This window comes from Protopterus annectens, chromosome 9.part0 (assembly GCF_019279795.1).
Source record: "Protopterus annectens isolate FY-2018-M chromosome 9.part0, PAN1.0, whole genome shotgun sequence".
In the NCBI taxonomy this organism is placed as follows: Eukaryota; Metazoa; Chordata; order Ceratodontiformes; family Protopteridae; genus Protopterus; species Protopterus annectens.
Genome location: NC_056743.1, coordinates 2,730,914 through 2,758,235, shown reverse-complemented (window position 1 = coordinate 2,758,235; position 27,322 = coordinate 2,730,914). Strand labels below are relative to the sequence as shown.

Genomic DNA, 27,322 nt, shown 5'->3' with positions numbered 1-27,322 from the left:
GTCCTGTACAGATAGCATTAGAGCACTGTTTGTATACTCTTTTTAACACTCCGTCCTGTACTGGTAGCATTAGAGCACTGTCTGTATACTCAGTTTAACACTTTGTCCTGTACTGGTAGCATTAGAGCACTGTCTGTATACTCAGTTTAACACACTGTCCTGTACAGGTAGCATTAGAGCGTTGTTTGTATACTGAGTTTAACACTCTGTCCTTTACAGATAACATTAGAGCACTGTTTGTATACTCAGTTTAACACTGTGACTTGTACAGATAGCATTAGAGCACTGTGTGCATACTCGGATTAACACTCTGTCCTGTACAGGTAGCATTAGAGCACTGTTTGTATACTGAGTTTAACACTCTGTCCTTTACAGATAGCATTAGAGCACTGTCTGTATACTGAGTTTAACACTCTGTCCTGTACAGGTAGCATTAGAGCACTGTGTGTATACTCAGTTTAACACACTGTCCTGTACAGGTAGCATTAGAGCACTGTTTGTATACCGAGTTTAACATTCTGTCCATTACAGATAGCATTAGAGCACTGTTTGTATACTCAGTTTAACACTGTGACTTGTACAGATAGCATTAGAGCACTGTGTACATACTCAGATTAACACTCTGTCCTGTACAGATAGCATTATAGCACTCTCTGCATACTCACTCTCCTCATTAAAACTCTGTCCTTTACAGGTAGCATTAGACCACTGTCTGTATACTCACTTTAACACTCTGTCCTGTACAGATAGCATTAGAGCACTGTCTGTATACTCAGATTAACACTCTGTAATGTACAGGTAGCATTAGAGCACTGTCTGTATACTCTTTTTAACACTTCGTCCTGTACTGGTAGCATTAGAGCACTTGCTGTATTCCAGTTTAGCACTCAGTCCTGTACAGGTAGCATTAGAGCACTGTCTGTATACTCAGTTTAACACTATGTCCTGTACAGATACCATTAAAGCACTTTCTGTATGCTCCGTTTAACACTCTGTCCTGCACAGATAGCATTAGAGCACTGTATACTCCATTTAACACTCTGTAATGTACAGGTAGAATTAGAGCGCTGTCTGTATACTCATTCTCCTCATTAATACTCTGTCCTGTACAGGTAGCATTAGCACACGGTCTGTATACTCAGTTTAACACAGTGTTCTGTACAGGTAGCATTAGAGCACTGTCTGTATACTCAGTTTAACACACTGTCCTGTACAGGTAGCATTAGAGCACTGTCTGTATACTCAGTTTAACACTCCCTCCTGTACAGGCAGCAGTAGAGCACTTTCTGTATACTCGGAGTAACACTCTGTCCTGTACATATAGCATTAGAGCACTGTTTGTATACTGAGTTTAACACTCTGTCCTTTAAAGATGGCATTAGAGCACTGTTTGTATACTCAGTTTAACACTGTAACATGTACAGATAGCATTAGAGCACTATCTGTATACTCAGTTTAACACTCTGCCCTGTACGGGTAGCATTAGAGCACTGTGTGTATACTCAGTTTAGCAAACTGTCCTGTACAAGTAGCAGTAGAGCACTGTCTGTATACTTTTTTTAACACTCCATCCTGTACAGGTAGCATTAGAGCACTGTCTGTATACTCAGTTTAACATTCTGTCCAGTACAGGTAGAATTAGAGCGCTGTCTGTATACTCATTCTCCTTATTAACACTCTTTCCTGTACAGGTAGCATTAGAGCACTGTGTGTATACTCAGTTTAACACACTGTCCTGTACAGATAGCATTAGAGCACTGTCTGTATACTCAGTTTAACACTCTGTCCTGTACAGGTAGCATTAGAGCACTTTGTGCATACTCAGTTTAACACACTGTCCTGTACAGGTAGCATTAGAGCACTGTCTGTATACTCTGTCTCCTCATTAACACTCTGTCCTGTACAGGTAGCATTAGAGCACTGTCTGTATACTCTCGTCTCCTCATTAACACTCTGTCCTATACAGGTAGCATTAGAGCACTGTCTGTATTCCAGTCTAACACTCTGCCCTGTCCAGATAGCATTAGAGCACTGTCTGTATACTCATTCTCCTCATTAACACTCTGTCTTGTACGGGTATCATTAGAGCACTGTTTGTATACTCAGTTTAACACTGTGACTTGTACAGATAGCATTAGAGCACTGTCTGTATATGCAGTTTAACACTCTGTCCTGTACAGGTAGCATTAGAGCACTGTTTGTATACTCAGTTTAACACTGTGACTTGTACAGATAGCATTATAGCACTGGCTGTATATGCAGTTTAACACTCTGTCCCATACAGATAGCATTAGAGCACTGTCTGTATACTCAGTTTAACATTCTGTCCAGTACAGGTAGAATTAGAGCGCTGTCTGTATACTCATTCTCCTTATTAACACTCTTTCCTGTGCAGGTAACATTAGAGCACGGTCTGTATACTCAGTTTAACACTCTGTTCTGTACAGGTAGCATTAGATCACTGTCTGTATACTCAGTTTACCACTCTGTCCTGTACAGGTAGCATTAGATCACTGTCTGTATACTCAGTTTAACACTCTGTCCTGTACAGATAGCATTAGAGCACTGTCTGTATGTCTCCTCATTAACACTGTCCTGTACAGGTATCATTAGAGCACTGTCTGTATACACTTTTTAACACTCCATCCTGTACAGGTAGCATTAGAGCACTGTCTGTATACTCAGTTTAACACTCTGTCCTGTACAGATAGCATTGGAGCACTGTCTGTATAATCAGTTTAACACTCTATCATGTACAGGTAGCATTAGAACACTGTCTGTATACTCAGTTTAACACTTTGTCCTGTACAGATAGTATTAGAGCACTGTCTGTATACTCAGTTTAACACTCTGTCCTGTACAGATAGCATTAGAGCACTGTCTGTATACTCAGTTTAACACTCTGTCCTGTACAGGTAGCATTAGAGCACTGTTTGTATACTCAGTTTAACACTGTGACTTGTACAGATAGCATTAGAACACTGGCTGTATATGCAGTTTAACACTCTGTCCCGTACAGATAGCATTAGAGCACTGTCTGTATACTCAGTTTAACACTCTGTCCTGCATAGGTCACATTAAAAAACTGTCTGTATACTCAGTTTAGCACTCTGTCCTGTACAGATAGCATTAGAGCACCGACTGTACACTCAGTTTAACACGCTGTCCTGAAAAGGTAGCATTAGAGCACTGTCTGTATACTCAGTCTCCTCCTGGCTGCTGACACACAAAGCATCCTTAGATTCAGAACTGATGGAGTTTTTGTACATCTGCAAAACAAGCAGCACCAGAAACACTAGCTCAAGAGATTTGAACTTTGCTTGCAACATAAATAGAACATTCTGGCAAGACAGATGTGTGACTGAAAAGATCTCCATGCTCTGGAATACGCTCCCTTTGCATGTGAAGCAGAGTCTGTCCCTAACCCATTTCAAATGTAATCTTGTCCATTGGATGGAACATCACAAATAAATCCCTGCACTGGCCACTATGTCTCTTATAGACAGGGGCTGACAGTAAACATTTCCTAACTAACCTAACCCCCTCAGATAACTTTTTAGCAACTTCCTAACATACATATCCCCTCAGTTAAGATGCACATGTTACCACGGATGCAGCTGGGTTGGTTTGCATCTCTAGGCTTATAAAGATGCTGGTGGTCATTAGTCTAGTGTATACCTATGAACTGTCAAGAGTGAATGGTTTCCTGTTTTACTTGAGAGAACGCTGGGCATCAGAGAAGGTAGGCAGTATCCTGCACTGAGAGGTTGTTGTCTGCAGCAGAGTAATGCTTATTGTTAACTGCTTCAAGGGTGATGGTGTTAAGACGCAGGTAGAAAGCTATTTGGCCTTTTAAATGGAGGTAGACTGATGCACGTTGACCATGACTAATAACGATGTTCTTCATTCCACATTGCTGCAGTCCTAACTATTGGGTAGTCCGCTGTCCAGTCGGCCCGAATACCAAAGTATATGGCTGACGTCGGTCAGGGCGCATTAGACTGACGTCAGTACGTCAGGGTACTAATGCGCATGACCGACGTCATATCCTCAGTCTTTTTTGCCGCATGGTCCGATGCAGAAGCAATTTTGCGAGTGCAGGTTGGCGTTCTGAAAATTTCTGAAGTCAGAGTTTCAGACCGAATCAAAGTTGGCTAAGTACCCCGTTGGGGAATATTTTGGTTTTTTCTTGCCTCAGTATTTAACCGGATGTCAGAAAAAGTGAATAACTGTATTTCTTGTGGGAAACAGATACCTCATAGGGATTACCATACTTTGTGTATACCTTGTTTAGGGCCTGAGCACGACGTTGTTGGATGCCGTTCTTGTGCTAGATTTAACAAACGCACTATTAAAAGAAGGTTAGACTGTGCCAGGTTAGTGTTTGGGAAGCGTTGTAACTATAAAATGCCGTCGGATGTTCCGACGCCGCTAAAAACGCAAGGACAAAACAGCAAAGCCTAGAGGGAAGAACCGACAGTCCCAGACGTCGGTTCTTTAGAGGGCTCAGTGGAGCCGGAGGTTTTGCCAGGTGTTTCTTTGGAGTCTCAGGGAGAGACTTTACTGTTACAGGATGTTTCCTCTCAGGAAGTAGGCCAGGCCGAGGGGCTTCTCAGGTGGCTGTTCTTCCCTCACTTCCTAAGGTGGTTAGGGCCTCCCTTCTGTTTCCAAGGCTTCTTTAGGGCAGGCCAGGTTTTGCTTCAGTGGGGTTTCTCCTAGTGCTTCAGGGTCTTTGCCTAAGAAACATATGCTTAAAATGGCAGAGGATTTGATTACTATGATAAGGGGTTCTATGCCCCCTCCTGATAAGAGGCCTAGGGTGGAACCTGAGCTTGAGAGTTTTGAGCAATGCTCGAGGCTTCTGAGTCTTCGACTGAAGACTTGCAGGAGTTCCCTCCTTATTCTGATTCTGATGTGGATGATTCTACTCCTTCAGCTTCTCCTCCTGAGGATTTTTCATTTTCAGAGACTTTGCATTCCATGAGGGAGCATTTTAAATGGGAAGGCCAAGATTTCTCTGATTCCAGGAAAAGGCTTAGGAGTTCTTGTTTTACCCCAGCATAGGCCTTTAGCTATACCTCCTGTTTTGAATGTGGTGGAAGATGTTTTTGCAGAGGCTTCCCTGAATCCTGATTCTTTGCCTCCTGCCCCAGTTAAACCGGATAGGTATTATAGGGTGCCTGAAGCTCATAAGTATCTTTTAAGAGTCCTAGGGCAGACCCGAAACTGTCTCTCAGGGGCCTAAAGGTGTAAAGGCCTCAGTTGTTAAAAATCCTGTCCCTCCTGATAAAGAGGCAAGGGCTTTGGATAGATGGGGAAAGAAAGTGTATACTTCTTCCACTTTAGCCATGAGGGCGTTGAATTGTCAGTTCCACATGTTAAAATATCAGAATTATCTTCTTTCACAGTTGAAATCTAAGGTGGATGCTCTGGCGGAAGGTATTGACTGTAAAGAGTTGCAGGATTTAGTTCATGTGTCTGAACAGGTGGGTAAACATTCCTTGCAATGTGGTTTTGATGCTGTACAGGCCTCCTCCAGGGTGGCTGCCACTGGTTCTGTTCTTCGTAGGCACGCCTGGTTGAGAGATCAGAATTTAGCTGAGCATGTTAAGACAAGGATTTTGGATGCTCCTTTGCAATCTGATGTGTTGTTTGGTTCGCCTGTGGAAGCAGTTTTGAAGAAAATGGAGGACAAGGCTAAATCTATGCAAACTGTTAAAGATTTTTTGCAGGTACAGCCTCGAAGTTTAGTAGAAATTGGCCTGCTAAGGGTTGGACTTATCCTGCTTATGATTCCCAGTCTAGGGGTAGGTCTAGACGTGGTAGCGGCCGACCTCAGCGTTCCTTTAGGCTTAGCACAGGGAGTTCCCCCGCTCACCCTTCTGGTGAGGCGCAGGGTCAGTCCTTCGTAAGCAGACCCAATGACCTGCCTTTTCAGCTGCCAGTTCATTCTCGCCTGGCAGCACCGTTGGGAGGAAGGCTGTCTCTTTTCAAAGAAAATTGGGATTTAATTACCCAAGACAGATGGGTTCTGGATATCATTCACCACGGTTACAGGTTTTATTTCCATACCTTGCCTCCTTTCAAAGGCATGCCAGACATTCCTCCTCTACAAAGACAAGAGGCGTACAAGCAAATTTCTCTGTTACTCCAAATAGGGGCTATTCAGCCAGTTCCTGTGCCAGAAAGGGCCTAGGATTTTATTCTCGCCTGTTCCTAGTACCAAGAAGGGAACACGTGGAGACCAATTTTGGATTTATCTATCCTCAACACTTATCTGGACATTCCCAAGTTCAAAATGTTGACGTTACAACAGCTTTTACCTCTACTGGGCAACGATCACTGGATGGTAACTTTAGATCTCAAGGAAGCTTACCTTCATGTGCCTATAAGATTAAGTTGCAGAAAGTATCTGCTTTCGAGCTGGAAGTTCTCATTATCAGTTCTCTGCATTGCCCTTTGGCTTATCTACTGCCCAGAGTATTCACAAAGGTTCTGGCTCCAGTGATAGCTTACTTCAGGCTAAAGGGATTCAAATCTACCCTTACTTGGACGATTGCCTGATTCTGGCTCAAGAAAAGGAAGACCTTCTACAGCATCTGGAATATGTCATAGCAGTGCTAAGATGCCTAGGGTATTCTGTGAACGAAATAAAGTCCAGTCTAGTACCCTCTCAAGACATGTGCTTTCTGGGTGTGAGACTGAATACAGCAGCCCAGATGGCCTTTTTAACCCCGGACAAACAAAAGAATCTTTCCAGTTACTTCCATCAACTATCTCTTCAGTCCGGGCTGACTGCAAGGACAGTCCTTCAAGCCTTAGGGTTCATGGCATCTTGTATTCTGGTGCTTCCCAATGCCAAACTGCATATGAGGAAGCTACAGTGGTATCTCAAAAATGTATGGACACAGCACTGCCAGGATTTGGACACTGTCATTCAAATAATACCTTGCATTCAAAAGGAATTTTTGTGGTGGGCTCAGGAATGTCACCTAAACAAGGGACTCTCTGTGACCCGGCCAGAGGCGAGTCAGATTCTAACGACAGATGCCTCAGACATTGCTTGGGGAGCTCATCTAAATGGAAAGTGGATACAAGACAAGTGGCCTGCCAGACTACAGCATCTACATATCAACATGAAAGAGATGTTAGCAGTCCAGTTTGCATTAATGGCTTTCAAGGAGTTACTTCTTCCAGGGCAGGTGTTGATTCTAACAGACAACACAACTGTCATGTGGTACATCAACAAACAAGGGGAACACATTCTTACCCATTGTGCAGGCAAGCAATGATTTTATGGGAGACTGCGCTCAGCTTGCAACTAACTCTTCAGGCAAGGTTTCTGCCGGAGCACAGAACTCCTTAGCAGATGTGTTAAGCAGACAAATCATGGATCCCCACAGTGGAAACTGGATCTTCATGTATTTCAAAATTGACAGTGTCATGGGGAACTCCAGACATAGATCTGTTCGCTTCTCCACTAAACCACCAGCTGCCAAAGTTTTGCACAAAGAAGTTTCATCACACAGCTTGGAAAGTGGGCGCTCTTTCTTTCAGTTGGAAAAATCTTCATGTGTATGCGTTTCCACCTCTGCCTCTTCTTCCAAAAGTGCTTCTAAAGGTCAGACAAGACAAGCCAAGGATGATTTTAATAGCTCCAGATTGGCCTCGGCAGCACTGGTACCATTACTGAGGAGTCTGGTAAAGAAGCCTCCATGGCCTTTACCCCTGATTCCACACCTGTTGTCTCAGAGAAGGTCACCTGCTCAATGTCAAACTTCACTCTCTTCATCTAACAGCCTGGCATATTCTGTTTTGAAAGGCAGCAGGTCTCAACTTCCTCAACAAGTTTTAAATGTGATTATGGAAGCCAGGAGACCTAGTACAAAGAAAGTGTATGCAGAAAAATGGAAGAGATTTTTATTTTGGAGTGCAGCAAACAATTTGGAGATTTCGGAGCCAAATTTGAGTGTGGCTCTTCAATATCTTACTGAGTTATTGGACAAAGGTTTGTCTTTCTCTTCCATTAAGATTCATGCTGCAGCAATTTCAGCTCACTATGATTGTGACCCACCATTGTTTTCGCATCCTTTGTTCAAGCAATTTCTTAGAGGGGCAAAGAATATAAGACCCCACGTAGAGCTCCTACTCCTGCTTGGGATCTCAATTTTGTGTTGGAGAAACTTACTCTACAACCTTTTGAGCCCTCTTGGCTACTGCTGAATTGAAATACTTGTCATGGAAGACTGCTTTTTGTTGGCCATTACTTCTGCAAGAAGGGTTTCTGTAGCATTAGAACACTGTCTGTATACTCAGTTTAACACTTTGTCCTGTACAGATAGTATTAGAGCACTGTCTGTATACTCAGTTTAACACTCTGTCCTGTACAGATAGCATTAGAGCACTGTCTGTATACTCAGTTTAACACTCTGTCCTGTACAGGTAGCATTAGAGCACTGTTTGTATACTCAGTTTAACACTGTGACTTGTACAGATAGCATTAGAACACTGGCTGTATATGCAGTTTAACACTCTGTCCTGCACAGATAGCATTAGAGCACTGTCTGTATACTCAGTTTAACACTCTGTCCTGCATAGGTCACATTAAAAAACTGTCTGTATACTCAGTTTAGCACTCTGTCCTGTACAGATAGCATTAGAGCACCGACTGTACACTCAGTTTAACACGCTGTCCTGAAAAGGTAGCATTAGAGCACTGTCTGTATACTCAGTCTCCTCCTGGCTGCTGACACACAAAGCATCCTTAGATTCAGAACTGATGGAGTTTTGTACATCTGCAAAACAAGCAGCACCAGAAACACTAGCTCAAGAGATTTGAACTTTGCTTGCAACATAAATAGAACATTCTGGCAAGACAGATGTGTGACTGAAAGATCTCCATGCTCTGGAATACGCCTCCCTTTGCATGTGAAGCAGAGTCTGTCCCTAACCCATTTCAAATGTAATCTTGTCCATTGGATGGAACATCACAAATAAATCCCTGCACTGGCCACTATGTCTCTTATAGACAGGGGCTGACAGTAAACATTTCCTAACTAACCTAACCCCCTCAGATAACTTTTTAGCAACTTCCTAACATACATATCCCTCAGTTAAGATGCACATGTTACCACGGATGCAGCTGGGTTGGTTTGCATCTCTAGGCTTATAAAGATGCTGGTGGTCATTAGTCTAGTGTATACCTATGAACTGTCAAGAGTGAATGGTTTCCTGTTTTACTTGAGAGAACGCTGGGCATCAGAGAAGGTAGGCAGTATCCTGCACTGAGAGGTTGTTGTCTGCAGCAGAGTAATGCTTATTGTTAACTGCTTCAAGGGTGATGGTGTTAAGACGCAGGTAGAAAGCTATTTGGCCTTTTAAATGGAGGTAGACTGATGCACGTTGACCATGACTAATAACGTTTTATTTTTTGTGGTTTGGAGTAAATTGCCATTTATATGACAGTGGGGCTGTGAAAAGAAAAGTGTATTCCACTCTTGTTATAAGTGCATTAATGCCTATAAAAGTGCAGGCTTCGACTCTAAGTAGCTTATGTATGCTGTATATCGCTCTACGTTATGGGGGTTGATTCAGTGGGCATTTCCAAAGAAAGGGTGCTATGTAGAAGAAAGCCAGCATGTTTTTATTCTTCAGTAAATTTTGCAAGGTACTATAATGGGCCAAGATGTCAGCATAGTGATATTACCCAATCTTTTAGGTAGTTATCAAATAGCAGTACAGTAGATTTATTAGTGGTAATATGTTTGCTGTTACAGAGCCAGTAGTAGATGTAAGAGAAGCTGTGTTGCATAGTAAAGGCTGCCAGTTGTGGGGATTTCTGAGCTAATGTAAAGACTATCTCATCTGCATGTAGAGTAAACTCCGTTAACCGCACCCATGGGGATTGGTAGATGCTGAATAACTGTAGTTTCTGGTGCTTGAGAGTTACTATTAAAACAGGCCTAATACTGTACCATATGTTATTTGTTTGGTTTGACTTGTTCTCAGGTTAGCGAGAGAGGGAATATTATTTATTTAACAGTTTTTTACCGGGAAAGTCCAACTTGGAGTTGCATTTGTAGTTGATTGTGCTGAGGTGTTTTCAACATGTTTGAAGCATTTGCAACAGACTCCAAGAATTCCAAGCACGCCTAGCATTTTATAACCCTGATATAGCTGTAGTCACAGAAACCTGGTGAAAACGTCTCATAAAAGACAATGAAATGTTACCACCAGGATGTAACATTTTCAGACTTGAGAGAACAAACGAGGTGGAGGAGTAGCAATTATATTAAAAAACTCCCTAAAACCTACCCTTTATTCACACCCTCTGCCTATATTTGACAATGCAGAATACATCATAGCACATCTCAAACTTAACAGAAAAGCAATCTGCATCACCGCTTTACATCCCCCCAGGAGAAAATAGTAACACAGCAGAACAACTTCTGCATTGGCTATATAACAATGTACCCCATGAAACCATTATGATAGTTGACCTTAACGTAAACTGGAACCCTAAGGACATAAACACTCCATCAATGACTTACTCGGTTTCTCATAAATAATAAAAGATACAACCTAGATACATACACACAAACAAGGAATCCGTCTTGTACTTGATTCATGCAAACAAACCGATTAACATAAATTCCTCTGGCTGCATTGCTGACAGGATTGATGACTGTCTACCAAATTATGCTGTCAGAAACTATCCCAACATATGCAAACAGGCAGCTTACCAACAGGTGTGAAATATAAAATATTTGAATTCAAGTGACTTCTTCTCCACAATAAAGCTGTGCATTTGGAATCTCCCAAAGACCATGCCACTAGATGGTGGTCTAATCCATTTCAGTAATCCTTTCCTAAACATCTTCAATAGCCACGCACCACTCAGAACCAAGAGTCATGTCAAAACTTGCAGTCGTCTTCAAACAGACAAAGCATGGAAAATGTGGTCCATAAACAAAACCCAGTCCAACTACCAGCAATTTAGATACTTGAGAAATGTTGCAAAGCAGTTAAACAACAAAATATCCTACTTCTCCACCTTCACTCAACACATCAAATCAATCCCAAGCTGTTTGATCCTCAATAAACAAACCACTGTGCCCAGACAAATGACTACTTCCACATCAGCAACCAGTAACAACCCAGTCCATATAGCCAACCAGTTCAACACCCACTGTATAAACTCAGTACTTTCTCTTAAACAAGCTCTCCCACCACATTCACTACCCCAGCCTCATCTAATAACAGTACCATATCATTCTCTTTCCAAGCAGTCCAATCTAACACCATAAAAGCAATACCTACAGAAACTCAAACCAACAATCTTAGCAGCAGACCACCTAAAACTAATTTCTGAAGCTCTACCCTTCCCTATTTCTATACAAACTATAACTGATCCATCACAGAAAACTATGCCCCAGCCATCTGGAAGAAATCTTTCATAATTCCACTCCACAAAGGTGGAAATTCACCTGACCCACCCAGCTACACACCCATAGCTATACTACCACCAGTATCAAAAATATTAGAAAAATATATCCACTCCCAGCTCCGCAAATATCTAAACCAAAGTAATCTTTTGTCTGTAGTGACTTAACGTGGCTTTGGTCTTAGTTTTTACAGTTACTCCTCTTAGCTTTACCAGTGCTATCAACCACAGTAGAGGTAAAGATGACCTAGAATCAGCACTCTTATGCCAAAGGCCTTTGACAGTTTCTCATCAAAAACTTCTGAGAGAGCTCTTCTCCCGAGGTCTAACTTAATCGTCCCTCACCTGGTTTCATAACTTGTTCACAAGTCGTCAGCAATCAGTAAAATGGAAACAAAAATTCTCCTCTTTCCTTCCTGTCACAGTTGGGGTCCCACGAGGATCAGTACTGGGCCCACTTCTATTTAATATATTTGTAAATAAACTCCATACTGTTGCAAAAAAGCAAGTATAGTTCCATATGTAGATGATGCAATCCTCATCTGCCCGAATTACATATCCCCCAGGAAATCAGAGAGAGTATTCCTCATCTGTCGAATTCTGGCTAGGCACTGCAAACCTACTCTTAAATGCAAAAAAAAAAAAAAAAGACTAAACGAATGCTCTTTTAACCAAAACAGTTTAATATTCAGAAGTACAACTTCCATATTGTCCCATCTAATACAAAAATTGAAACTTACAAGAATCCAAATTACTTGGAGTACTCCTAGATTGCAAACTCAAATGCGACCAACATATTCTCCAAACTATCAAAAATACACACAAAAAAATAGGTTCCCTGTATAATAGAGCACAATGATATCTTACAATATCCACAAGAAAATCCATTGCAACAGAGTAACCTATTCCCATCTATATTGTATGCCTCACGTATCTACACTAATCTCAGCAATACCCTCAAGTTCAAGCTTGATGCAGGATATGATAAAATAGCAAGGTTCACCACATACTCATCTCATTAAACCCATCACTGCACAGCACAGAATGACCCAAGAGATAATATTCTGTATGTCGTCTATGTACGTGAATATTGGAGCTTTTCTACTTGGGCCTATGCTGAAAAAAGGTATCTATCCCAGTCAACAAAGATTAATAAGTAAAACAGCAAAAACACGAACTAGGTCCCACAAAACCACAATAAAACGCAAACAGCACTTCGATGCCCAATGAACTCTTCCAAGACTCTTCGATGTAATAAAATCACTTTTATTTTAAGACAAACAACACAATAAGGTGAACAGAAACAAATTCATCAAGCGCTTTCGCCTGTGTAAATCCCAGGCTTTTTCAAGATACAACAGCAGGATGTTGAACTCCCTTTAAATAGGGCAGTTCATTGACAATTAGTGTAATTAATCAGCTTAATCAAAATACCTTGGTGGCAATTGATTGCAGAACTTTTTATAAATGCTCTGACCTTAGTTATCACAGTGTCTTCTAGCAATTCGTTGAAATTGAATCCAAATAAAACCAAATAGAAATGCGTAAAATTCATAAAAATGAATAACAACAACCTACATTTAAACATCTGTTAACTATAAAACATCATAAACCACGATGAATGTACCCTGTTCTTTCTTTATCATTGCTCTTTGTTATAAATCCCCCATATTTACATACATCATTTCTAAAATGATTGAATGTCGTAGAAATAGTATCAATGGCATGTACTACCTAAATGTCTTTAATATCAAAGTCCAGTAGCACCAGTAATATGTTAAATATCTATGAAATGTTAAAGATTAATAAGTAACTAAAGCTTTGCAGTAGTAATGTGGCCATCAGCAATCTTGTGTAGAGAAACCGAGTGGATGGGGTTTTGTGTGTGGGAGAAATGTGCTCTAGTACTGTTAGTGGTGTTAGAGATGATGGGTTTGATTGCATGTAACATGTTTGGTGAAAGCTTGAAAGGAACAGTTGATTTAAGGAAGATTTTTATGTAGACAGATTTTTTGTTGTACCAGAATTTGTTGTACACTAGGAGCTGAACTTCAAGGAATTGTGAACCTTGGCTTCTTTAGTTACAATTCTGGTGGATCATTTAGTTATAGCCTGTGGGGAGCTCCTGAAGATATTAAGTGCAATGGATACTGCTATTTGTCATTAATGAACTGAAAGTGCTGAGGTCATCCTTAAACTATAAAATACTGTAGTGTAAAGACCATGTACTGACATTTCGTAGACCATTAGGGTTTGGTTTTCACAGTCTACGATATCTGAAAACTGTATGAAGACTGTTATGTATCCACGGCAACATAAAAGCTATTGGTGTTGCTGTAGCCTTTTTTGAAGCCATGCTGCTGACTAGAATGTAGATCATGTGACTCTGAGTTATTTGTGAGGCTACTACTTTCTGCAGTGTCTTTGCCTAAAGGGAGAAGAGAACAAGGGGTCAGAAGGATGCTGGTCGGTCTTAGTGACCAGAACCATGTCCTCTAACTCAGGAAGTGCACCAACAGATGGAGAGCTAACGTTATGTTTACCCAAGTATAAAGGTATTGCACAATATTAAGAATTTATATTTTGACATGTCACCTAGCTTACATGCTTCACTGATGCTCCTCTTGGACTTAATAGCCTGTGTTATTGCATAAGACGGGTCCCTCTCCTTTCACAGGGGCATGCTTTCTGATCACCTCACCTCACCTCACCTCATTGTGCTGCTGCCATTCATGAGAGGCTTGATTTTTTGCTCCATATTATCTTAATGCCTCCCAGTGACAGATAACATGCCTAGCATTCTTCACTCCCTCACCACATTTGAGTGTTCTTTCGCATTTTACCACATGGAGCATCTCCACAAGAGTGGTGTGGTGACATGAAGGCATGGTATTGTCATGTACTAACACCCCCCCCCAGTACTTCAGAGAGTAGCCAAATTAGTAAATTAGTCTTTCCTGTGAAAAGAGGACAGTGTTCCTTGATATTTATTCCTCTGCCAAGTCAGACAACACAAATTAAGTCCTTAAAGTAGGATGCTACTGTGGAGTAAGCTGTGGTTTGTACCACCTCAGACTGCTGGACTGGTTTGTCTAGAACATACTTAACATGAGTGATCAGTGCTTGAAATAGTTGGAATTTTTTTAACTGCTGCTTTGCAAATAGACTCTATGATAACTGACTTCAGAGACAGATTCTTGAATCCTCTGATGAAAAACCTTGATGTGAGGCTACCTTCCCACCCGTGAGAGAAGTTCCCTTCATATTGGCAGCCTATGTCTCTGGGATGTTAACCTTGGAACTGCCACTAGTGACATCAGTTGTCAGTGGGAAGGAAGCAGAGCAGTTGTCGGGCGTAAGACAGTGATGCTGTTAACGGTCTGAGTACAGTTTATATTACTAACAAGAGACATGAAAACATTTACATAAACATTTAAGTGACTGTTTTCTGCTGAAGAGCTTGGTACTAAATAAACGTTAATCCTTCCTTCCATCCTTTTTGAAGCCTGAACACGAGTTCTGTCAAGGCTGTTTTTTTTTTTTTTTCCTTTAAGACATGAGAATAATAATAATAATAATAAAAAAAACACGAGCTTTAACCACTTTTTAAGGCTGATTTTTCTTTCTCTTGCAGCTATTATTAGAACACTTAGAATGTCTTGTCTCCAGGCATGAGCGATCACTTAGAATGACGGTTGTTAAGAGACAAGCACAATCTCCAGCGGGTGTATCCAGTGAAGTAGAAGTCCTTAAAGCACTAAAATCTTTATTTGAACATCATAAAGCCCTGGATGAAAAGGTATTGTACTTATGAGCTGTGATTTAATATTATTTTTAAGGTTTTTGTTCTGCTTTGTGCTCTTGTATTTCCCTTCTGCTACACTGTATTTTCTCTAGTTTAGTTGGGAGGTAAGGATGATATTATACAAGTGCTTGCCTTCAAAGTCAATGTAAGTGAATGTGAAGAAAATGGTTCGGAGACTGATATGAAAAGAATGCTACCTCATTGACAAGCTGAGTAAGAAATATTTTAGCTACATTACACCCAAGAGGGACGCACTTGCAAAACAGAGAATGCATATTAATTTTATGAATACAGTCTGCTGTTGCTATTGGTTGGAACATGGAATTCAGCTGAACTACATGCCACAGGCAAACGTTTGCATTTCTTTACCTTCCTGAACTTATTTATAGTACAGCCTGTGCTGGTGAAATAGAGAAAGAGAGCTCTGACTACAGCCCAGGATATTCATGTTTGAAAAGCAGCTTGGGCACCTCATGGCAGATGCATAGAGAATAGATACACCCATCCTGGGGGATGATGGTGGTCCCTGGCCGGTCATCCATGCTGCTTAAAATGTGACCTGATCTTAGCCATTGGGCAGGGAAGGTTCTAGAATAGGAGTCCCTGTTATGGGAGAATGTGGGTGTGACCACCCAAGTCAGGAATGGTGTCCCTTGCATGTATGTGTGGGGGAGTATTATGTCACTTAACTCTGTTGCATCCTACCAGCTGCTTCCTTACAGACTGTTTAGTGTGCAGGGTCCTTTTGTCCCTTAATTTGCAACATCCCTACCAGTTGCTGAGTGCCCAGCATCCTTACGTCCCTTAAAACTGTGACATCCTTCCCAGCTGCGTAGTGGGCAGTGTCCTTACGTCCCTTAACTCTGTGACATCCTTACCAGCTGACGAATGTGCAGCGTCCTTGCGTCCCCTTAACTCTGTGACATCCTTCCCAGCTGTGTAGTGTGCAGCGTCCTTACGTCCCTTAACTCTGTGACATCCTTACCAGCTGCTGAATGTGCAGTGTCCTTGCGTCCGTTAACTCTGTGACACCCTTCCCAGCTGTGTAGTGTGAAGCGTCCATACTTCACTTTACTCAGCTGCTTGGTGTGTAGCAGTTGTATGTCTCTGAACTCATTAATGTTTCAGTGGATGCAACTCCAGAATGTAAACGAGCTCCATGTCAATTCCATTGTAAACAAGCTCCATGTCAGTTCCATTTAGCATATTTATCCCAAACTCTAAGCCAGGCAAGCGTTTCAAGTGTTTGATGCAGTAACCATTTCAAATGTGTGAACCCGCTGTAGTGAGTTCCGTAATGATACTTGTAATGCTAGGACTGAATGGCCAATGAAGCAGACTTGCATATACGAAGTCTGAGTCAGCCATTTCTCTGAATATTTCCTTTTCTTTGAAGTATGGCAGTTTCAGAGTTGCTATCTATGTTTCAGTACATATGAGAGCTTGTCCCCTGCAAAGAAGTTTTTATGGGAAGAGCGATGTTTGATAGTGACTCTTGTCCTGCATTTTTTTTCTTTTTCCTGTTTTTGACACTTGGCATTTTGAGTGCCAGCATTTCAGTAGGGAGCCATTAGCTCACTTAAAAGTGCTTCTGGCATAGCTAGGGGAACCTAAACTAAATTACAGATACATAAAGATGGAGGTAATCATCTAGCAGTCAATTATTAGAACAACACACAAGTTGCACTGAACAAGATGTAGGAGCACAGCTCGTTTTTCTCACTGAGTTAGGATGCTGTTTTGTTTAGCAGAACTCTGTTCTAGAGCTTCAGCGCTCATCTCCTTATTCCATAGCTCTGATGCTGTTTTGTTTAGCAGAACTATGTTCTAGAGCTTCAGCGCACATCTCGTGGTTCCATAGCTCTGATGCTGTTTTGTTTAGCAGAACTCTGTTCTAGAGCTTCAGCGCTCATCTCGTGGTTACATAGCTCTGATGCTGTTTTGTTTAGCAGAACTCTGTTCAAGAGCTTCAGCGCTCATCTCCTTATTCCATAGCTCTGATGCTGTTTTGTTTAGCAGAACTCTGTTCTAGAGCTTCAGCGCTCATCTCCTTATTCCATAGCTCTGATGCTGTTTTGTTTAACAGAACTCTGTTCTAGAGCTTCAGCGCTCATCTCCTTATTCCATAGCTCTGATGCTGTTTTGTTTAGTAGAACTCTGTTCTAGAGCTTCAGCGCTCATCTCTTGGTTCCATAGCTCTGATGCTGTTTTGAATGTAACATTCTTTCATTGTAGTCCCCTGTAACAATGCAGCTTATACTGCCTTTGAAAACTTGAATGAGTTCAGGATGCCTTCAGGTATTTGTTATGATTATGTAAGACATCTGTTCTGAGGGTCTGATCTTAATATAAGTTGTGGGCTTTGCTCATGAGCATTTTGCTGCACACTGTAATGTCTGCTGCGGCCTTTTCATAACCACTACCCTGTTCTTTCAGTTCTTCATTTTAATGATTCTATCCCTTGCATGGTAGCCACATTAGTGGAATTTAACCACATTTGTGGTGCCTTTGATGTGTGATACCTGAGTGCAGATGTACACAGTAAATCCATGGCCCTCATGTGGAACTGATTCCTAGCTTATTCCAAATCTGACCTCCTTAATATTGATCCATTTCATTTTTATGCAGCGATGACAGACTGTTCAGAAAAAACATTGTCATAACAACATTTTATTGATATCTGCAAACATTGTGTCCAATATGCTGTTGAGGCTAGTTTTTCTTCCACACATTGCCTGCTGTGGTCAGTAGTAGTGCAGGTTAGGTACACTGTGTGCATAAAAGAGGATTAAAGTGACCCCCACCACCCCATTCTTCGTTACCAATATTCTGACCATCGCTGACATTGTTCATATACCTGTGTGTTGTGTACATAACTATGTACTAACCTGTTATTGTAAACCAGTGTCCTTCCGTAGCATTTGAAATCCAAGGAAAGCAATTCATGCTGCATAGTCTATGGACTGAAAAATGCATGCTGCTGTAAGGGCATCAGATATCTAGTCTGAATAACCTTCTGTAGGTGTGTGAGAGGAGTGCAGAATTGGATACTGAAAGGGCTAGGCTGTTAACTAAATCTATAGTTCATGTTTAACTCTGCAGAGAGTTGGAGGGTTGGGAGAGAATATGAGAGACGTGAACATTCACTATAGAGAGTAGTATAAAATTAATAAACTGAAGACTTAATCCAGAATAACAGCATAACATACAGAAACAGCATTTGTCAATGTTGTGTGGTATAAAATTAATAAACTGAAGACTTAATCCAGAATAACAGCATAACATACAGAAAGAGCGTTTGTGAATGTTGTGTGGTATAAAATTAATAAACTGAAGACCTAATCCAGAATAACAGCATAACATACAGAAACAGTATTTGTCAATGTTGTGTGGTGTAAAATTAATAAACTGAAGACCTAATCCAGAATAACAACATGACATACAGAAAGAGCATTTGTCAGTGTTGTGTGGTATAAAATTAATAAACTGAAGACCTAATCCAGAATAACAGCACAACGTACAGAAACAGCATTTGTGAATGTTGTGTGGTATAAAATTAATAAACTGAAGACCTACTCCAGAATAACAGCATAACATACAGAACAACATTTGTGAATGTTGTGTGGTATAAAATTAATAAACTGAAGACCTAATCCAGAATAACAGCACAACGTACAGAAACAGCATTTGTCAATGTTGTGCGGTATAAAATTAAAAAAACTGAAGACCTAATCCAGAATAACAGCATAACATATAGAAACAGCATTTGTGAATGTTGTGTGGTATAAAATTAATAAACTGAAGACCTAATCCAGAATAACAGCATAACATACAGAAAAAGCGTTTGTGAATGTTGTGTGGTATAAAATTAATAAACTGAAGACCTAATCCAGAATAACAGCATAACATACAGAAACAGTATTTGTCAATGTTGTGTGGTATAAAATTAATAAACTGAAGACCTAATCCAGAATAACATGACATACAGAAACAGCATTGTCAATGTTGTGTGGTATAAAATTAATAAACTGAAGACCTAATCCAGAATAACAGCATAACCTACAGAAACAGCATTTTTGAATGTTGTGTGGTATAAAATTAATAAACTGAAGACCTAATCCAGAATAACAGCATAACCTACAGAAACAGCATGTGTGAATGTTGTGTGGTATAAAATTAATAAACTGAAGACCTAATCCAGAATAACAGCACAACGTACAGAAACAGCATTTGTGAATGTTGTGTGGTATAAAATTAATAAACTGAAGACCTAATCCAGAATAACAGCACAACGTACAGAAACAGCATTTGTGAATGTTGTGTGGTATAAAATTAATAAACTGAAGATCTACTCCAGAATAACAGCATAACCTACAGAAACAGCATTTGTGAATGTTGTGTGGTATAAAATTAATAAACTGAAGACCTACTCCAGAATAACAGCATAACCTACAGAAAGAGCGTTTGTGAATGTTGTGTGGTATAAAATTAATAAACTGAAGACCTAATCCAGAATAACAGCATAACATACAGAAACAGCATTGTCAATGTTGTGTGGTATAAAATTAATAAACTGAAGACCTAATCCAGAATAACAACATGACATACAGAAAGAGCATTTGTCAGTGTTGTGTGGTATAAAATTAATAAACTGAAGACCTAATCCAGAATAACAGCACAATGTACAGAAACAGCATTTGTGAATGTTGTGTGGTATAAAATGAATAAACTGAAGACCTACTCCAGAATAACAGCATAACATACAGAACAACATTTGTGAATGTTGTGTGGTATAAAATTAATAAACTGAAGACCTAATCCAGAATAACAGCATAACATACAATAACAGCATTTGTGAATGTTGTGTGGTATAAAATTAATAAACTGAAGACCTAATCCAGAATAACAGCACAACATACAGAAACAGCATTTGTGAATGTTGTGTGGTATAAAATTAAAAAAACGAAGACCTAATCCAGAATAACCGCACAACATACAGAAACAGCATTTGTCAATGTTGTGTGGTGTAAAATTAATAAACTGAAGACCTAATCCAGAATAACAGCACAACATACAGAAACAGCATTTGTCAATGTTGTGTGGTGTAAAATTAATAAACTGAAGACCTAATCCAGAATAACAGCATAACATACAGAAACAGCATTGTCAATGTTGTGTGGTATAAAATTAATAAACTGAAGACCTAATCCAGAATAACAACATGACATATAGAAAGAGCATTTGTCAGTGTTGTGTGGTATAAAATTAATAAACTGAAGACCTAATCCAGAATAACAGCACAACGTACAGAAACAGCATTTGTGAATGTTGTGTGGTATAAAATTAATAAACTGAAGACCTACTCTAGAATAACAGCATAACATACAGAACAACATTTGTGAATGTTGTGTGGTATAAAATTAATAAACTGAAGACCTAATCCAGAATAACAGCACAACGTACAGAAACAGCATTTGTCAATGTTGTGTGGTATAAAATTAAAAAAAACTGAAGACCTAATCCAGAATAACAGCATAACATATAGAAACAGCATTTGTGAATGTTGTGTGGTATAAAATTAATAAACTGAAGACCTAATCCAGAATAACAGCACAACATACAGAAACAGCATTTGTGAATGTTGTGTGGTATAAAATTAAAAAACCGAAGACCTAATCCAGAATAATAGCACAACATACAGCAACAGCATTTGTCAATGTTGTGTGGTGTAAAATTAATAAACTGAAGACCTAATCCAGAATAACAGCATAACATACAGAAAGAGCATTTGTGAATGTTGTGTGGTTTAAAATTAATAAACTGAAGACCTAATCTAGAATAACAGCATAACATACAGAAACAGCATTTGTCAATGTTGTGTGGTTTAAAATTCATAAACTGAAGATCTAATCCAGAATAACAGCATAACATACAGAAACAGCATTTGTCAATGTTGTGTGGTATAAAATTAATAAACTGAAGACCAAATCCAGAATAACAGCATAACATACAGAAAGAGCGTTTGTGAATGTTGTGTGGTATAAAATTAATAAACTGAAGACCTAATCCACAATAACAGCACAACATACAGAAACAGCATTTGTGAATGTTGTGTGGTATAAAATTAAAAAACTGAAGACCTAATCCAGAATAACAGCATAACCTACAGAAACAGCATTTGTCAATGTTGTGTGGTGTAAAATTAGTAAACTGAAGACCTAATCCAGAATAACAGTATAACATACAGAAAGAGCATTTGTGAATGTTGTGTGGTATAAAATTAATAAACTGAAGACCTAATCTAGAATAACAGCATAACATACAGAAACAGAATTTTTTAATGTTGTGTGGTATAAAATTAATAAACTGAAGACCTAATCCAGAATAACAGCATAACATACAGAAACAGCGTTTGTCAATGTTGTGTGGTATAAAATTAATAAACTGAAGACCTAATCCAGAATAACAGCATAACATACAGAAAGAGCATTTGTGAATGTTGTGTGGTATAAAATTAAAAAACTGAAGACCTAATCCAGAATAACAGCACAACATACAGAAACAGCATTTGTCAATGTTGTGTGGTGTAAAATTAATAAACTGAAGACCTAATCCAGAATAACAGCATAACATATAGAAACAGCATTTGTCAATGTTGTGTGCAGGTCATCCAGGCATCTGCAGTTTGCAGTTGTCTGGAACACAGGTGTTCTTCATTGGAATTCTCTTTTTTTTACATTGGTGCAAGAACCCAGCATCATCTTAATGTTTTTAGGTTAAAAAACAAGTAATCTGTGTGGTATCCCCAAATTCTCAAACAACCCACTAAACAAGAATAGTGGATCCATGTGCAGGTGTCTGGAGAAACATGAATTAGTTAAATACTATGATACCCTCATGCTCAGTAGAACCAGTGCATGTACCTACAACCTGTGGAGTTGTGTCCAATGAAACATGAATTGGGTAAGTACTTTAGGGATCTCTTCATACAGCATAGTTACAATACATTTATTTATTTTTATTTATTTATTTTACATTTGTTGACCAGGTGAGCCCGACTGGAACCAAGTCCGTTTTCAGCGGAAGCCCGGGGAGATAAGCTCCAACAGAAAACAAGAATGATAACAGTAGAGTAAAAGACATTGATTATATATAACATTTAAATTTTAGGTATTATTGTAGTTAAGAAAAGGAATACAGGCAGAAATACATTCAATCAGTGTTACAAATTTCCAATTTTGAGGGTGGTATTAGATTACAAAAAGGAAAACACAAATTAAATAAGTAAATTACATGCATTATTTAGAGTTAGTCAGGTTTGTTACAGTGGCATATCCATTTTTGTTCCAGGTGTTTGATTGAGGCTTTGAATTGGCCTGGGGAGGAGAGCATGGTAATGGCGTCTGGAAGTTTGTTCCAGGTTCTACTTACAGAATTTGCAATTAGGGCCATGCCAGCCGCGTTGTTAATTTTTTTTGTTTGTATTTGTAGCTTATTGGATGAGCGGAGCAATCTTGAATTATTATGGGGGAAGATGTGGTGACTAAGGGCTGGAGTGTTATTTGGGTTCTTTAGGATTTTATTAGCCAATATTAGCAGGTTATACTTGACAAGACTGGGAAATTCCAACCATCCAAGTTGTTTGAGGTTAATGCAGTGGTAGGTTCTGAAAGGAGAACCCGTAGCAAACCTGGCAATGTGATTATAGCAGGCTGTAAGTTTAAGTTCAGATTTACTTATGTTTTCTAGAAGTGGGGAAGCATATAGGAGGGTGGATAGTAGGTGTGAGCGTGCAATGGCTATTTTAGCTATGGGGGTGAGGAAGGTTTTAACTCTGTAGAGTGAACCGAGTTTTTTGTTTATGGATGTCCTTCATGGATGCATCTGCAGTCATAACAACTGGGTTGTCCTGTCGTCAGGCAGCCCTTCAGTCGGCCGGATTCCAAAGTCCGGGTCCTGATGTCGCACTTCACCCGGCGTCATCTCTGTTGGTCTTGGTATAAAGGCATCAGCCGCCATTTTCCTCAGTCTTTCTTGCAAGCAGAAGCTGTTCGCAAGTGCCGGTCGGTCGGATCCAGAGATTACTTCTACGAATACTAAAGACTTCTAAGCTAAGTACCCAACCTTTCGCCGATGTCAGAAAAAGTTAATAATTGTTTAACCTGTGGGAAACAAATACCTCATAAAGATTTCCACTCATTGCCTGCCTTGTTTAGGCCCAGCCTAGCAGCCTGCTCGGCCTGTGCTTCTTTCAACAGGCCGGTCGGAGTTTGCAGAACAGTTTTTCGGTTCTGATTTTGCGTACATTATGCCGTCGGATCCTCCGACTTCCCAATCTGCCAAAAAGATAAAGACCGACGAAACCACGGTTAAGCAACCGAGAAAACTGCTCAAAGTACAGCTGAATCTATCTCTACAACTGAGGCCCCTGCTACCACTCTTGAATCGGCCTCAGAAATTTTATCCACTACGGTGGTTGCCACTGATTTATCAGACACTATTCCCTTGGATGTCTCTACCCCAGCACGTGGTGCAGCTAGGCCTCCAGCAGCCATGTCCATTAAGGCCCTAAAGCAGCCAAGACTACTAAAACAGTGCCTGTTAAACCCCCCACTACCAGGCCCTCTTCTAGTTCTCAAATACTTACTTTGGCAGAAGATTTAATTTCATTAATCAGAGGATCTCAACCTCACCCAGACAGGGCCTCTCAGCCCCCAGAGAAGAGACCTAGGGCAGAGCCCCCTGAGCCAGTGTCCTCTGATGATTCTGCTGATGAATCAGACATAACTGACCAGCCAGAGGCTCCTTTCTCCAATTTTGAAGATTCTGATGCTGAAGATTCCATTCCAGCTGCTTCCCCACCAGAAGAATTCTCCTTTGGAGAAACCTTACATGCCATGCGAGAGCAGTTCCAATGGCAGCAACAGGATTTTTCAGACTTCAGAAAAAGACTTAGGACCTTTCTGCACCTTCCACAGCACAGGCCCTTAGCTATACCTCCTGTTCTCTCTGTGGTGGATGATGCTTCAATGATGTTTGCTCCTCTCCAGATTCTTTACCCCCAGCCCCTGCCAAACCAGACAGATTTTACAGGGTGCCAGATACTCATCACCACCTTTACAAGGCCCCACTTGCAGACCCAGAAACTATATCCCAGGGTCCCAAGGCAGTAGCCGCGACCATAGCTAAAAACCCTACTCCTTCTGAAAGGGAAGCAAGGTCATTAGACAGATGGGGTAAAAAGGTCTACACTTCAGCTACTCTCTCAGCTAGAGCTTTAAACTGTCAGTTTCACATGATACAATACCAAGAGTTTATGCTTGATCAATTAACTAAAAAGCTAACCACTGATGAATCTCTTGATAAGAAATATGTATTAGAAATGGTAAATAACATACAACAGGTTAGTAACCATTCCTTAAAATGTGGCTATGATGCACTGGAGGCTTCATTTAGATCAGCCATGACTGGCACAGTGATAAGAAGGCATGCATGGCTAAAGAGCAAGCTTTACGGATCATGTTAAAGCTAAGTTGCTAGATGCTCCTATGGATAAGACAAGTTTGTTTGGTACACCTGCCCAGCAGGTTATGAAGAAAATGGAAGAAAAGGCAAAATCTGTCCAAGCGGTTAAAGATTTCTTGCAGGTACAACCCCAAGGTTTAGCAGGAACTGGCCTGCCAAAATTGGTCCTTTCCTGACTCCACAAGATCTCAAAGGGGCAGGAACAGACGTTCCAGAGGCAGAAACCAATCTAGAGGAGGTGCCTACAGAGGACGACAGTGGCAAGGTAACAACAGAGGCACAGACACAACCTCTGCCACTACATCAACACAACCACAGTGACTTAACCTAAACCAGGGAACAAATAGCAGCTCCTTTAGGCGGAAAGTTAACCTTATTTTCAAAGAACTTGGCACTACATAACAAAAGACAAGTGGATTCTACAAACCATAGATCAAGGCTACCGGTTCCACTTCCACACTTTACCAGTCAAAAGAGGAATGCCAAATCTACCTCCAAATCAAAAAACAGAGGCTCTACAACAGATAATGGAGTTAGCAAACATGAGAGCTGTGGAAAAGTGCCAACAGCAGAGCAAGGAAAGGGGTTCTACTCCAGACTAGTCCTAGTTCCAAGAAAGGAAAAAGTTGGAGACCAATTCTCGACCTGTCCACCTTAAATACATACATCATTGTCCCAAAATTCAAGATGCTGACCTTACAGCAACTTCTTCCCATGCTGGGCAAGGAGTGTTGGCTGGTAACTCTAGATCTCAAGGAGGCATACCTGCACGTCCCATTCGACCAATCTGCAGAAGATACCTCAGATTTCTTGCAGGATCAGAGCACTATCAATTCTCAGCATTGCCCTTTGGCTTATCTACTGCCCAGAGTATTCACAAAATGCCTGGCATCAGTAATCCCATTGCAGACTACAGGAATTCAAATTTACCCATACCTGGACGACTGCTTACAAGGGGACAACAAAAGCAAGCTGACAACAGATTTACAAAGGGTCATTTACTTGCTACAAGCACTGGGATACACAGTCAATTTACAAAAGTCAAGGCTGATACCATCCCAAACAAGGACCTTCTAATTGGACACAGTGAAACAAATGGCATTCCTAACTACAGAAAAACAAAAAGAACTCCCTCTTTACTTCTTGGCACTAACAAAACGGAACAAGATAACAGCAAGGAAAGTACTCCAGGCCTTGGGCTTCATGGCATCATGCATAATCTTGGTCCCATTTGCCAGACTACATATGAGAAAACTACAGTGGTACCTAAAGAATTTATGGTCCCAACACAGACACAGCCTGGAAACAGAAATCCCACTAATTCCATGCTTAAAACAGGAGCTCCTATGGTGGGCTCAGGCATGCCAGTCAAACCCAGGCCTACCCTTTCGCAGATGTCAAGCAAGCCAGACCATCACAACAGACGCTTCAGACCTAGGATGGGGCCCACATGCTGGACAAATGCGTGCAAGGACTCTGGACACAGGATCAACTTCACCTGCACATCAACCTAAAAGAAATGCTGGCAGTAAAACTGGCAATCCAAAAGTTCAAACCATTTCTCAAAGAGGGCCAGTTGATGATAAGGACAGACAACACCACAGTCATGTGGTACATCAACAAACAGGGAGGCACTCATTCATACCCCCTATGCAGAATGGCGTTGGAGCTGTGGACCCTGGCACTCAGCTACAACATCCAGTTACAGGCAATATTTGTACCGGGAAAAGAAAATACTCTAGCAGACATACTAAGCAGAACCACTTCGGATGCCCACGAATGGAAGCTGCACCCGGACATCTTCAAAACCATCTCAAAGAAATGGGGAATGCCTCAGATAGATCTATTTGCATCGCCTCTCAATCACCAGCTCAAAAAATTCTGCACAAGGACATTCCACCCACTAGCATGGAAAGTGGATTCGCTCTCCTTCAGCTGGAAAGGCCTAACAGCATATGCATTCCCACCTCTTCCCTTGATACACAAAGTACTACTAAAAATCAAGGAAGAACGTCCAAGGATAATCCTGATAGCTCCAAACTGGCCAAGACAACACTGGTACCCACTACTGAGGAGCATGTCTCGGAACAACATGTGGCCAATTCCCCTGATGCCTTTGATGTTAACTCAGAACAACTACAGCATCATGCATCCAAACCTGAAAACGTTACAACTGACTGCATGGAACATCACATAGCAGCAGCTAACACAGAGCTTTCCCAAAGAGTTAGACATTATTCTTGAAGCACGCAGACCTTCAACAAGAAGGAACTATGCTGGAAAATGGAAAAGGTTTGTCATTTGGAGTACTGAAAGAGGAAAAGATGTGTCAAACATAGATATGCCTAACATTCTGGAGTACCTGGCCAAACTTCTTCATTCAGGCCTGTCCTACTCCTCCATCAAGATACATGCATCAGCTATTTCAGCAGAATACAGCTTTGATCCACCTGTTTTTCACCCTTTGCTCAGGCAGTTTCTCAGAGGAATCAAGAATGTAAAACCTCCAAGGAAGCCACCATTACCAGCTTGGGACTTAAACTTTGTGC

General features: G+C 40.6%; 1 protein-coding gene across 1 annotated transcript in view; it reads left to right on the top strand.

Annotated features, from left to right (window-relative positions):
• PPFIA1 (PTPRF interacting protein alpha 1) overlaps positions 1-27,322 on the top strand; it is a 2,891,353-nt gene that overhangs the window by 377,686 nt on the left and 2,486,345 nt on the right. Inside the window, exon 4 of the mRNA XM_044082514.1 lies at positions 15,078-15,242. Within this exon, the coding sequence (XP_043938449.1) occupies positions 15,078-15,242 (165 nt within the window). The remainder of the gene's footprint in view (positions 1-15,077; positions 15,243-27,322) is intronic.